At 50.6% G+C, this 11,263-nt stretch overlaps 1 protein-coding gene across 2 annotated transcripts; it reads left to right on the forward strand.

Moving 5' to 3' along the window:
* Positions 1 to 843: 843 nt before the first annotated feature.
* ECSIT (ECSIT signaling integrator) lies at positions 844 to 9,358 on the forward strand. Of its 2 annotated transcripts, none has more exons than XM_069767189.1 (8): positions 844 to 950; positions 1,670 to 1,766; positions 1,886 to 2,252; positions 3,299 to 3,522; positions 4,382 to 4,439; positions 7,844 to 7,989; positions 8,066 to 8,165; positions 8,331 to 9,358. In XM_069767189.1, the coding sequence occupies exons 1-8, from the start codon at positions 844 to 846 to the stop codon at positions 8,585 to 8,587; spliced, it is 1,356 nt and encodes a 451-aa protein (XP_069623290.1). In that variant the 3' UTR covers positions 8,588 to 9,358. The 2 variants fall into 2 exon arrangements, with proteins under 2 accessions (XP_069623290.1, XP_069623291.1); XM_069767190.1 differs by having other exon boundaries at positions 945 to 1,181.
* The last annotated feature ends 1,905 nt before the right edge of the window (positions 9,359 to 11,263 follow it).

The following is an 11,263-nucleotide window of genomic DNA, read 5'->3' on the forward strand; positions in this document are numbered from 1 at the left end:
CTTGGTGTGACGCGGGGGGCTCAATTATAGCCCCCCTATAGTTACACCAATACAGCAGCACGAGGATTGAATTGGGTCCTTGGTGTGACGCGGGGGGCTCAATTATAGCCCCCCTATAGTTACACCAATACAGCAGCACGAGGATTGAATTGGGTCCTTGGTGTGACGCGGGGGGCTCAATTATAGCCCCCCTATAGTTACACCAATACAGCAGCACGAGGATTGAATTGGGTCCTTGGTGTGACGCGGGGGGCTCAATTATAGCCCCCCTATAGTTACACCAATACAGCAGCACGAGGATTGAATTGGGTCCTTGGTGTGACGCGGGGGGCTCAATTATAGCCCCCTTATAGTTACACCAATACAGCAGCATGAGGATGGCGGTTTTCTTACGGCAGAGCCAATATTACCATTCAGGATAGCAGAATAGCTTGGTGACAACTTAACGACCCTAGCGATCCCACAATAGTTGTCAGACGGCTTTCCCAAACTTCTGCATGTTAAATGTGAGCAGTTATGTAGCTATAGAGAAACCCTGGCTATAGCACTGCATACTGAGGCAGAATTATCAATCAGGAAAGTGGAAAAGCTGGGTACAACGATGGCCATAATGGTTATCACCCAGCTTTCCCAGAGACAGTTAATCCTAAATAAATCTGTAAAAAAAATACACTGCATTCATTTGTATTAGACCGGCAGACGTGAATTATTGGGCAATTTTTCGATTTTGAATAAAATTTGTTCCAGATGTATCAATAGGGGGATCGGTCGCCATTTTGTTATAGTCCAAAATACTATACATTACAGCGGAGCCGACAAAATGGCGCCGGCGATGTGGAAAAAATGAGAGCGGAGAGTTGGGCCTCTAGTGACGAGAAGAACGATGACGTTGTTCTCCTCCAAGATGGCGGCGCCCATAGAAGCAAATTGACATTGCGGTTCCTGAGCAGGTAAACGGCTGCGTGTGCACTGGGGGTGATGGCGCCGGCGTCTGTGGCCGTGACATATGGCTGGAGATGATGATGTTCTGTCACATTCTGACCACTGGTAGCAGATGACCACCAGTGCCCACCACCGTGCGCCATATCATCTCCCCCCAACCTTTTCTATGTCTGCATGTTGTCATGTTGTGCCTTCTTTATTGCTTCCACCTGTCTCCACTCTGCCTCTCACAGCTGAGGGTTTGTTACTGTTGAGAAGTGTTTATGGCTTCCTAGATGGATATTTTCGGATAAGTGATAGTTATTCCGAGCCCTTTTGCAGCTTTTTAACATTTTCAGCCGTTGTTTAGATATTAACACTCGTGTTTTGTTTACAGCTTGTTGCCGTGGAGACCGACCACCGCTACCGTCTAGCTTTTGAGCGTTGGGCTGAAGCTGGCCGGGATTGGGAGGTAACAGCGCGCTCCGGAGATCCAGCGCTTACAAGCTCAATAGAAAAGAGCACTGTGCATGTTTTTGCAGCGGTGGTCGGTCTTCTAGGCAACGAACTATAAAAAAAAAAGTGTTAATATGTCATGAACGGCAGCAGATTTTAATAAGCCGCAAATTGCAAAATTGCTCATAATTACAAGCACTATCCAACAGTATCCATCTGCGAGGCTGGGGAATAGCCCCTTTAAGAAATGAAAGTGACCCCTGAATCCCATTGATGTGATCTTTATCTGCAGACGGTCGAGGATGAGGAGCCTGCGGTTGTTGTTTGCTGCACACAAGCTATGTGCGGGGGTCAGACCGATGCCAGCGGCGGCGCCCCACGGGGCAAAGGTGAGTGTGAGTGCGCAGCTGTATCCGAGCCGCCACTATTCGGATACATAAAGATAAAATGACTATAATCTGGAGCACATGTGATCATTGTGGTCCCCCCCCTTCCCCTCTGTCTCCAGTTGCTCCGGGCAGCCCACACCTCATCCTCACCCGGTCCTCCGGTGACTGGCCCGCCATCGAAGACCGTAGCTCCATTTGAAGATGTGTTTGCAAAGGAACAGAGGGACAAGACCTCATTTGTCGAGGTGCTCGACTTGTTCTGTGGCCGAGACGTGAGGAGGAGAGGACACGTCGAGATGATCGAGGCAGCGCTCAGGTGGATGCCGCAGTTTGGGGTGGAGAAAGACATCGAGGTTTATAACAAACTGCTGGATGTGTTCCCCAAGGAGGTGTTCGTCCCACAGAACTTCATCCAGACCATGTTCCTTCATTACCCCCGACAGCAGGAGTGCGCGATCAGGGTCCTGGATCAAATGGAGTTCTATGGTAAATATGGAGTACAGTACAGCTCCTCCCACAATGGGGTGATGGATAGGAGGGCAGAGCTATGTGGCATGGAGTCTGCTCCTCCCACCACAGGGTGACACAGTCAGGAGGGAGAAGCTATGTGAGATGGAGTCCTCCTCCCCCATAGGGTGACAGTCAGGTGGGTGGAGCTATGTGACATGGAGGCTGCTCCCCCATAGGGTGACAGGAGGGTGGAGCTAAATGGCAGTCTGCTCCTCCCACCACAGGGAGGGAGAAGCTATGTGACATGGAGTCTGCTCCTCCCACCACAGGGTGACACCGGCAGAAGGGAGGAGCTATGTTACAGGGAGTCTGACCCTCCCACCACAGGGTGACACACAGGAGGGAGGAGCTATGTGACCTGGAGTCTGCTCCTCCCACCACAGGGTGACACAGACAGGAGGGAGGAGCTGTGTTACAGGGAGTCTGCTCCTCCCACTACAGGGTGACACAGACAGGAGGGAGGAGCTGTGTTACAGGGAGTCTGCTCCTCCCACTACAGGGTGACAGACAGGAGGGAGGAGCTATGTGACAGGGAGTCTGCTCCTCCCACCACAGGGTGACACAGACAGGAGGGAGGAGCTATGTGACAGGGAGTCTGCTCCTCCCACCACAGGGTGACACAGACAGGAGGGAGGAGCTATGTGACATGGAGTCTGCTCCTCCCACCACAGGGTGACACAGTCAGGAGGGAGGAGCTATGTGACATGGAGTCTGCTCCTCCCACCACAGGGTGACACAGACAGGAGGGAGGAGCTATGTGACAGGGAGTCTGCTCCTCCCACCACAGGGTGACACAGACAGGACGGAGGAGCTGTGTTACAGGGAGTCTGCTCCTCCCACTACAGGGTGACAGGAGGGAGGAGCTATGTGACAGGGAGTCTGCTCCTCCCACCACAGGGTGACACAGACAGGAGGATGGAGCTACGTGACATGGAGTCTGCTCCTCCCACCTCGGGGTGACAGGGTTAGGGGAGTTTACCCCTGTGGTATCGGCTGGCAGTAACTGTTTTTCCTCATTACAGGAATCACCCCTAACAAGCACACCTATTTCCTCCTTGTACAAACATTTGGGAAATTCAGTCACCCTGTGAAGAAGTACCAGCGGATGCTCTATTGGTTTCCTCGTTTTAAGCATGCCAACCCTTACCCTGTGCCCGTTCACCTAGAAGCCGATCCTGTTGCTCTTTCAAAAGTTTGCCTGATGCGAATAGCCGCAGACAGAGACGCCCAAGTGACAGTTTACCAGGTGACTATCAGGACATTCATTGTTTCATTGAGAATGGTAACCCAGCCGGAGAAGGCCCTTTTATTATACATGAAGAATGTGAAAACCACGTGTAAATATCTTACTTCTCCTCTGAGATATGAGCTCATGAAGTTACAGGCCTGAAGCCTGAGACTGCACCACTGATAGATTCCAGTTTTTGAGCAATGTCCAGACAAAACTGACAGCATACCGGCCAGTTAGGATGTAAATATTGATGGTGATCCAGAATCAAACAAGGTCTCCATGACAACAGTGCAACTGACAGAAATCAGAAGGTTTCATGGGCCTCACAATCTCAGTAGTGCAGCCTCAGGCTTAGGGCCTGTAACTTCAAAAGATTATATCTTGACCTAGAAGAGAGATATTTAAGAGCCGTTTCCACATTTTTAATGTTCATTTAACAATCTTTAAGTATTTCCAGTGAGTTTCCTTCCCTTCCAAAATATTTGATTTCTCTCCCTCTTTACCAAAAATGGAGGACATTTTTTTATAGGGCGACATCTGCATGAATTTATACAAGACCCAATAAATGTATAACCCACATGCCGAGATTTATAATGGTGGCCACTAGTGATTGTCGCACATTATCTGATAGCCTGGGGGGTTCTGACATTACTTTTCTGGCATATCCTCTGTAACATAGTCTTACTGGTGGTGGAGTGACCATTGGGAGGACAGGACGCTCGGTCCTCTGTAGACCGCCATTGGGCAGCCATTTATCCGCTAGGAATGGCAAACGTTCTCAGAATCTGTGTGATACCCTGCAATGTGACGACTTCAGATCTCACATAAGCCATAGCCATGTATATAAATGATGACTTGTACGATTTCTATACAGCTGCCGTCATCAGAAGTGTGTGAGGATGGCACAGTCCAAGAACATGAGCATCTCGTGGGTATGTACATGACAGAGCACCATTACAAAGGGGGACTCCAGCTATTTGACGAGAGGAAGGGTGGTAGATATAGGTGAGAAGGTGATGTAGGGAGGTGCAGCACTTTTTAGAGAACGGGTAGGGTGGTAGACAGAGATGAGGAAGATGTAGGGTGGTGCAGCACTGTCTTGAGGATGGGAAAAGTGGTAGGCAGGGATATTGAGGAGATGTAGCGCGGTGCAGCACTGTGAGGACAGGCAGAATGGTAGACAGATGAGGAGATGTAGGGCGGTACAGCACTGTGGAGAGGATGGGTAGGGTGAGTGAGATGTAGAGCAGTGCAGCACAGTGGTGAGGACAGGCAGAGTGGTAGACAGAGGGGAGGAGATGTAGGGCGGTGCAGCACAGTGGTGAGGACAGGCAGAGTGGTAGACAGAGGGGAGGAGATGTAGGGCGGTGCAGCACTGTGGTGAAGACGAGCAGAGAGATAGACAGAGGGGAGGAGATGTAGGGCCGTGCAGCACTGTGGTGAGGACAGGCAGAATGGTAGACAGATGATTAGATGTAGGGCAGTGCAGCACTGTGGTGAGGACAGGCAGAGTGATAGACAGAGGGGAGGAGATGTAGGGCAGTGCAGCACTGTGGTGAGAACAGGCAGAGTGATAGACAGAGGAGACGAGATGTAGGGTGGTGCAGCACTGTGGTGAGGACAGACAGAATGGTAGACAGAGGGGAGGAGATGTAGGGTGGTGCAGCACTGTGGTGAGGACAGGCAGAGTGATAGACAGAGGGGAGGAGATGTAGGGCGGTGCAGCACTGTGGTGAGAACAGGCAGAATGGTAGACAGAGGGGAGGAGATGTAGGGTGGTGCAGCGCTGTGGTGAGGACAGACAGAATGGTAGACAGAGGGGAGGAGATGTAGGGCGGTGCAGCACTGTGGTGAGAACAGGCAGAATGGTAGACAGAGGGGAGGAGATGTAGGGTGGTGCAGCACTGTGGTGAGGACAGGCAGAGTGATAGACAGAGGGGAGGAGATGTAGGGCAGTGCAGCACTGTGGTGAGAACAGGCAGAATGGTAGACAGAGGGGAGGAGATGTAGGGCGGTGCAGCACTGTGGTGAGGACAGGCAGAGTGATAGACAGAGGGGAGGAGATGTAGGGCGGTGCAGCACTGTGGTGAGAACAGGCAGAATGGTAGACAGAGGGGAGGAGATGTAGGGTGGTGCAGCACTGTGGTGAGGACAGGCAGAGTGATAGACAGAGGGGAGGAGATGTAGGGCAGTGCAGCACTGTGGTGAGAACAGGCAGAATGGTAGACAGAGGGGAGGAGATGTAGGGTGGTGCAGCGCTGTGGTGAGGACAGACAGAATGGTAGACAGAGGGGAGGAGATGTAGGGCGGTGCAGCACTGTGGTGAGGACAGGCAGAGTGATAGACAGAGGGGAGGAGATGTAGGGCGGTGCAGCACTGTGGTGAGAACAGGCAGAATGGTAGACAGAGGGGAGGAGATGTAGGGTGGTGCAGCACTGTGGTGAGGACAGGCAGAGTGATAGACAGAGGGGAGGAGATGTAGGGCGGTGCAGCACTGTGGTGAGGACAGGCAGAGTGATAGACAGAGGGGAGGAGATGTAGGGCGGTGCAGCACTGTGGTGAGGACAGGCAGAGTGATAGACAGAGGGGAGGAGATGTAGGGCGGTGCAGCACTGTGGTGAGAACAGGCAGAGTGATAGACAGAGGAGACGAGATGTAGGGCGGTGCAGCACTGTGGTGAGGACAGGCAGAATGGTAGACATGATTAGATGTAGGGCGGTGCAGCACTGTGGTGAGGACAGGCAGAGTGATAGACAGAGGGGAGATGTAGGGTGGTGCAGCACTGTGGTGAGGACAGGCAGAGTGATAGACAGAGGGGAGGAGATGTAGGGCGGTGCAGCACTGTGGTGAGGACAGGCAGAGTGATAGACAGAGGGGAGGAGATGTAGGGCGGTGCAGCACTGTGGTGAGAACAGGCAGAGTGATAGACAGAGGAGACGAGATGTAGGGTGGTGCAGCGCTGTGGTGAGGACAGACAGAATGGTAGACAGAGGGGAGGAGATGTAGGGCGGTGCAGCACTGTGGTGAGGACAGGTAGAGTGATAGACATTGGGGAGGAGATGTAGGGCGGTGCAGCACTGTGGTGAGGACATGCAGAATGATAGACAGAGGGGAGGAGATGTAGGGTGGTGCAGCACTGTAGTGAGGACAGGCAGAGTGATAGACATTGGGGAGGAGATGTAGGGCAGTGCAGCACTGTGGAGAGGACAGGCAGAGTGATAGACATTGGGGAGGAGATGTAGGGCGGTGCAGCACTGTGGTGAGGACAGGCAGAGTGATAGACATTGGGGAGGAGATGTAGGGCGGTGCAGCACTGTGGTGAGGACATGCAGAATGATAGACAGAGGGGAGGAGATGTAGGGCGGTGCAGCACTGTAGTGAGGACAGGCAGAATGATAGACATTGGGGAGGAGATGTAGGGCGGTGCAGCACTGTGGTGAGGACAGGCAGAGTGATAGACATTGGGGAGGAGATGTAGGGCGGTGCAGCACTGTGGTGAGGACATGCAGAATGATAGACAGAGGGGAGGAGATGTAGGGTGGTGCAGCACTGTAGTGAGGACAGGCAGAGTGATAGACATTGGGGAGGAGATGTAGGGCAGTGCAGCACTGTGGAGAGGACAGGCAGAGTGATAGACATTGGGGAGATGTAGGGTGGTGCAGCACTGTAGTGAGGACAGGCAGAGTGATAGACAGATGAGATGTAGGGCGGTGCAGCACTGTGGTGAGGACAGGCAGAGTGGTAGACAGAGGGGAGGAGATGTAGGGCGGTGCAGCACTGTGGTGAGGACAGGCAGAATGGTAGACAGATGATTAGATGTAGGGCGGTGCAGCACTGTGGTGAGGACAGGCAGAGTGATAGACAGATGAAATGTAGGGCGGTGCAGCACTGTAGTGAGGACAGGCAGAGTGATAGAGGGGAGGAGATGTAGGGTGGTGCAGGACTGTGGTGAGGACAGGCAGGGTGATAAACAGAAATAAGGGAGGAGATGTAGGGTGGTGCAGGACTGTGGAGAGCTTTGTGGGTGAGAGGGACAAGTTTATGTTGTATCCTGTGTAGCGGACGGGTAACAAGTACAAGGTGGAGACATCGGTGAAGCGGCTAGAGAAAAATGTAAGTTATAGTAATCAAGATGGTAAGGAAATGGCAGATTCTGGAGATGTTTTTGAGGTGGTTGTATATAATGAAGGATGAGGAGCAGCACAGAGATAGCAGGCGGCTGTCTGGGAGCTTTGGTATGTCATGTTAGCTGAGGGCGGAAACATGAGATGATCAGTTCTGAGATCCAGTGTCAGAGAGTGTGATGTCTGGTCACACGGTCTGGTTTCCCCCCCAGGTATCCAGTCTCCGGATCAGATGTCTCTCCTGGCACGCCATGATCACAGTTTCCCTGTAATAGTTGAAGGTCCGTTCCCACTGTGGCTAAAGACGACCTGCGTCCAATACTATGTCCTTCGCGCGGAGCCAGGCGCCATAAAGCAGGTGGGTACACGGTGCCGGCTGTGGTGTCTATGTCTGGTCATTGATAATTGATGACTGCCATCTGCTCGTTGGACAGGAGGAAGTAGACCCCGAGAGATGTCTCTATTACCCCCTGCAACTGGACCTGGACCTGGAGAGGGATCTCGGGGACGACTTGAGCTTTGATGTGGATGAAGGTGAGAATGATGGAGGTCAGGAAAAGCCTGAGGGGTTCGGTGTGTGAGGGGCGAGGATATTTCCAGCTTTTTTTAGTAGATGGCCTTCAACTGCATGGGTTTGGGGAATGGCGGCAAAAATTAGGGGGTTAAACATCCAGGTGACATCTTGGCTTTTGTTCGCAGTGGAGGAGGGTGCGGTCTACGCCATGTGCATGGCAGGATCTGGAGATGAGAGAGCGCTGGGCAAATGGATCCATTGTCTTCAAGAAACCAACCCCATCCTTGCTGAGCTGCCGGTTCTCTTCAGACTGACCTCCGGCCCGCAGGAAGTGAGCCTTCCCTCGCAGGAAGAGGCTGCGTCACGCAAGACAGAGGAAACGAGAGCGTCCGCGGGGGAGGAGGAAGAGGAGACGAGACAACACCGCAGGATGGAGCAGTAATGATCCCGCCCTGGGAGAGAGACGCCGGCCATATAATCTCCAGGAGCAGTCACCGGAACATTACCCAACGGCCCGCGATACAGATAAGACATTTAAAGGGGATGTGTTCCCAGGTCCGGTTCTTTCATATTATAGACTCCTTTAAACCAATGAGCAATAAAATCCGCTAAACGGCCCACAAAATGCTAAAAAATGTCACAAAGCCCCTCCGCTCCGAGAGCATTCCACCATTGTGAAGAGCCCGACACATTGTGCTGTCGTTTTGATCCCTGATATATAGGGTCACTTCTCTCCCCCTCCGAGCACCCTGAAAAAAAAAAACACTTCTGGGTCTGAGAAAGCTGGGTGACAGCCCTCAAAAACACTTCTGGGTCTGAGAAAGCTGGGTGACAGCCCTCAAAAACACTTCTGGGTCTGAGAAAGCTGGGTGACAGCCCTCAAAAACACTTCTGGGTCTGAGAAAGCTGGGTGACAGCCCTCATCTGATGCCTCACTGCTTCCCCAGGTGACGGTCACTAATATAAAGTACTGCTGGGTCTTACCATGTCTCACGTTGCACATCTGCACCATTCAGGGATGTAAGAAAGATGGGCGACACGGCCTGTAAGAGCGGCCATGTTAGTTATCAAATAGCCAATCAGAGGTCCTATCCAGCTGGGTAATGACCTTGGGGAAGCTGAAAACGCCGCCATGTTGGTTTTCATCCAGCTTTGCCAGGAGCAGAGAAATGCTGTATAGAACGGGATTTTCAATAAATATCGGTGGAAACAATGTGCAGCGTCGTGTGGTGTCGTTCATGGCAGCCTGTGTCCTATCATGTAGGCTGCAGAGCACAGAGTGTCCTAAAATGTCCTACAGCATGCAGGCGACGCCAGCTGTAACATAAGGGGGCACGGTTGGCACACGTATGCAGTAACAGTCCATTAACCCCTTCTGCTTCTAATTCCATTTTCTGTTTTTATTTTTTCCCCTCACCTTCTTCCAAGAGCCATAACATTATATATAGTTATATGCAGTCATTGCCAAAAGTGTTGGCACCCTTGAAATTGCTCCAGAAAATGAAGCGTTTCTTCCGCAAAATGATTGCAATTACACAGGTCAATTTCCTTTGTGTGTATTGGAACAACACGTAAAAAGTGGAAAACAAGGGAAGTTGGTCATCATTTCACACAAAACCCCCAAAATGGGCCCGACAAAACTGTTGGCACCTTCGGCTTAATATTTAGTTGCACATCCTTTGGAATAAATAACTGCAATCAACCACTTCCTATAAAGAACCTTAAAACATCTTTGAACCTCCACCATATTTGACTGTAGGTACCGTGTTCTTTTCTTTCTGGGCCTCATTCAATTTTCGGTAAACAGTAGAATGATGTGCTTTACCAAAAAGCTCTATCTTGGACTCATCTGTCCATAAGACTCTTTCCCAGGAGGATTTTAGCAAACTGCAGTCTAGCTTTTTTTTAAGTCTCTGTGTCAGCATTGGGGTCTTCCTGGGTCTCCTGCCATAATGTTTCATTTTATCCACATGTCAATGGAGAGATCGTACTGACACTGATGCTCCCTGAGCCTCCAGGACAGCTTGAATTTCTTTGGAACTTGATTGGGCCTGCTTAATAAAATATAACTTTGAATATAGTATTTAATATTAATGCTGCCTAAAAAAAAGAAACAAGGGCTCCAAAGCATAGTGTGTATACTGAGGATGATAGGAGACCTAATTTCTGTACTAAGAAGTCAGATATATACTGTCAGATATTCTGGTCCTTAACTTAGCTATTCCTCTATATGGCTTCTGACAAGTCACTGATCCTTCACTGACCTGCCCCTTATTTTACTTATGGGCGGCGCTGTAGCCGGATACGATGTCTAATATGCATATATTCATTTATAATTTAGTCATATAGTATTGTGGGGAGAAAAAAAAATATCTTCCTCAAAATGGCGCTGGCATTATGCTAGAATGAAAATAATAATAATAATCTTTATATAGCGCCAACATATTCCGCAGCGATTTACAGTTTAACAGTTTCAAACACAACAGTCATAAGTAACAACGTTAACAATACAATAATTAAAGCACAATAAGACGACCCTGCTCGTGAGAGCTTACAATCTACAATGAGGTGGGGAGATACAATGTACAGGTGTGTACAATGATGTATTTACAATGATGGTCCAGCCATCTTCAGGGAGTGGGGGATAGATGGAGATAGTGAATGGGCTACACACAAACATAACATGACTTTGATTAGGGAACATAATAGGCCGCTCTGAACAAATGTGTTTCGAGCGAGCGCCTAAAACCATGATAATTGTGGATGGTCCTAATATCTTGGGGTAGAGCATTCCAGAGGATTGGCGCAGCACGGGAGAAGTCTTGGAGACGGGAGTGGGAGGTACGGATTAGTGCAGAGGTTAATCGAAAGTCATTTGCAGAGCGCAGCGGTCGGTTAGGCCGATAGACAGAAATGAGGGAGGAGATGTATGGGGGTGCCACACTGTGGAGAGCTTTGTGGGTGAGAACAAGTACTTTGAATTGTATCCTGTAATGAATGGGCAGCCAGTGTAATGATTGGCAAAGAGCGGACGAGTCCGAGTAACGATTAGCTAGATGGACGACCCTGGCTGCTGCACTAAGGAAGGACTGGAGAGGGGAAAGTCGCGTGAGGGGGA

Source organism: Ranitomeya imitator, chromosome 4 (genome assembly GCF_032444005.1).
Source record: "Ranitomeya imitator isolate aRanImi1 chromosome 4, aRanImi1.pri, whole genome shotgun sequence".
In the NCBI taxonomy this organism is placed as follows: domain Eukaryota; kingdom Metazoa; phylum Chordata; class Amphibia; order Anura; family Dendrobatidae; genus Ranitomeya; species Ranitomeya imitator.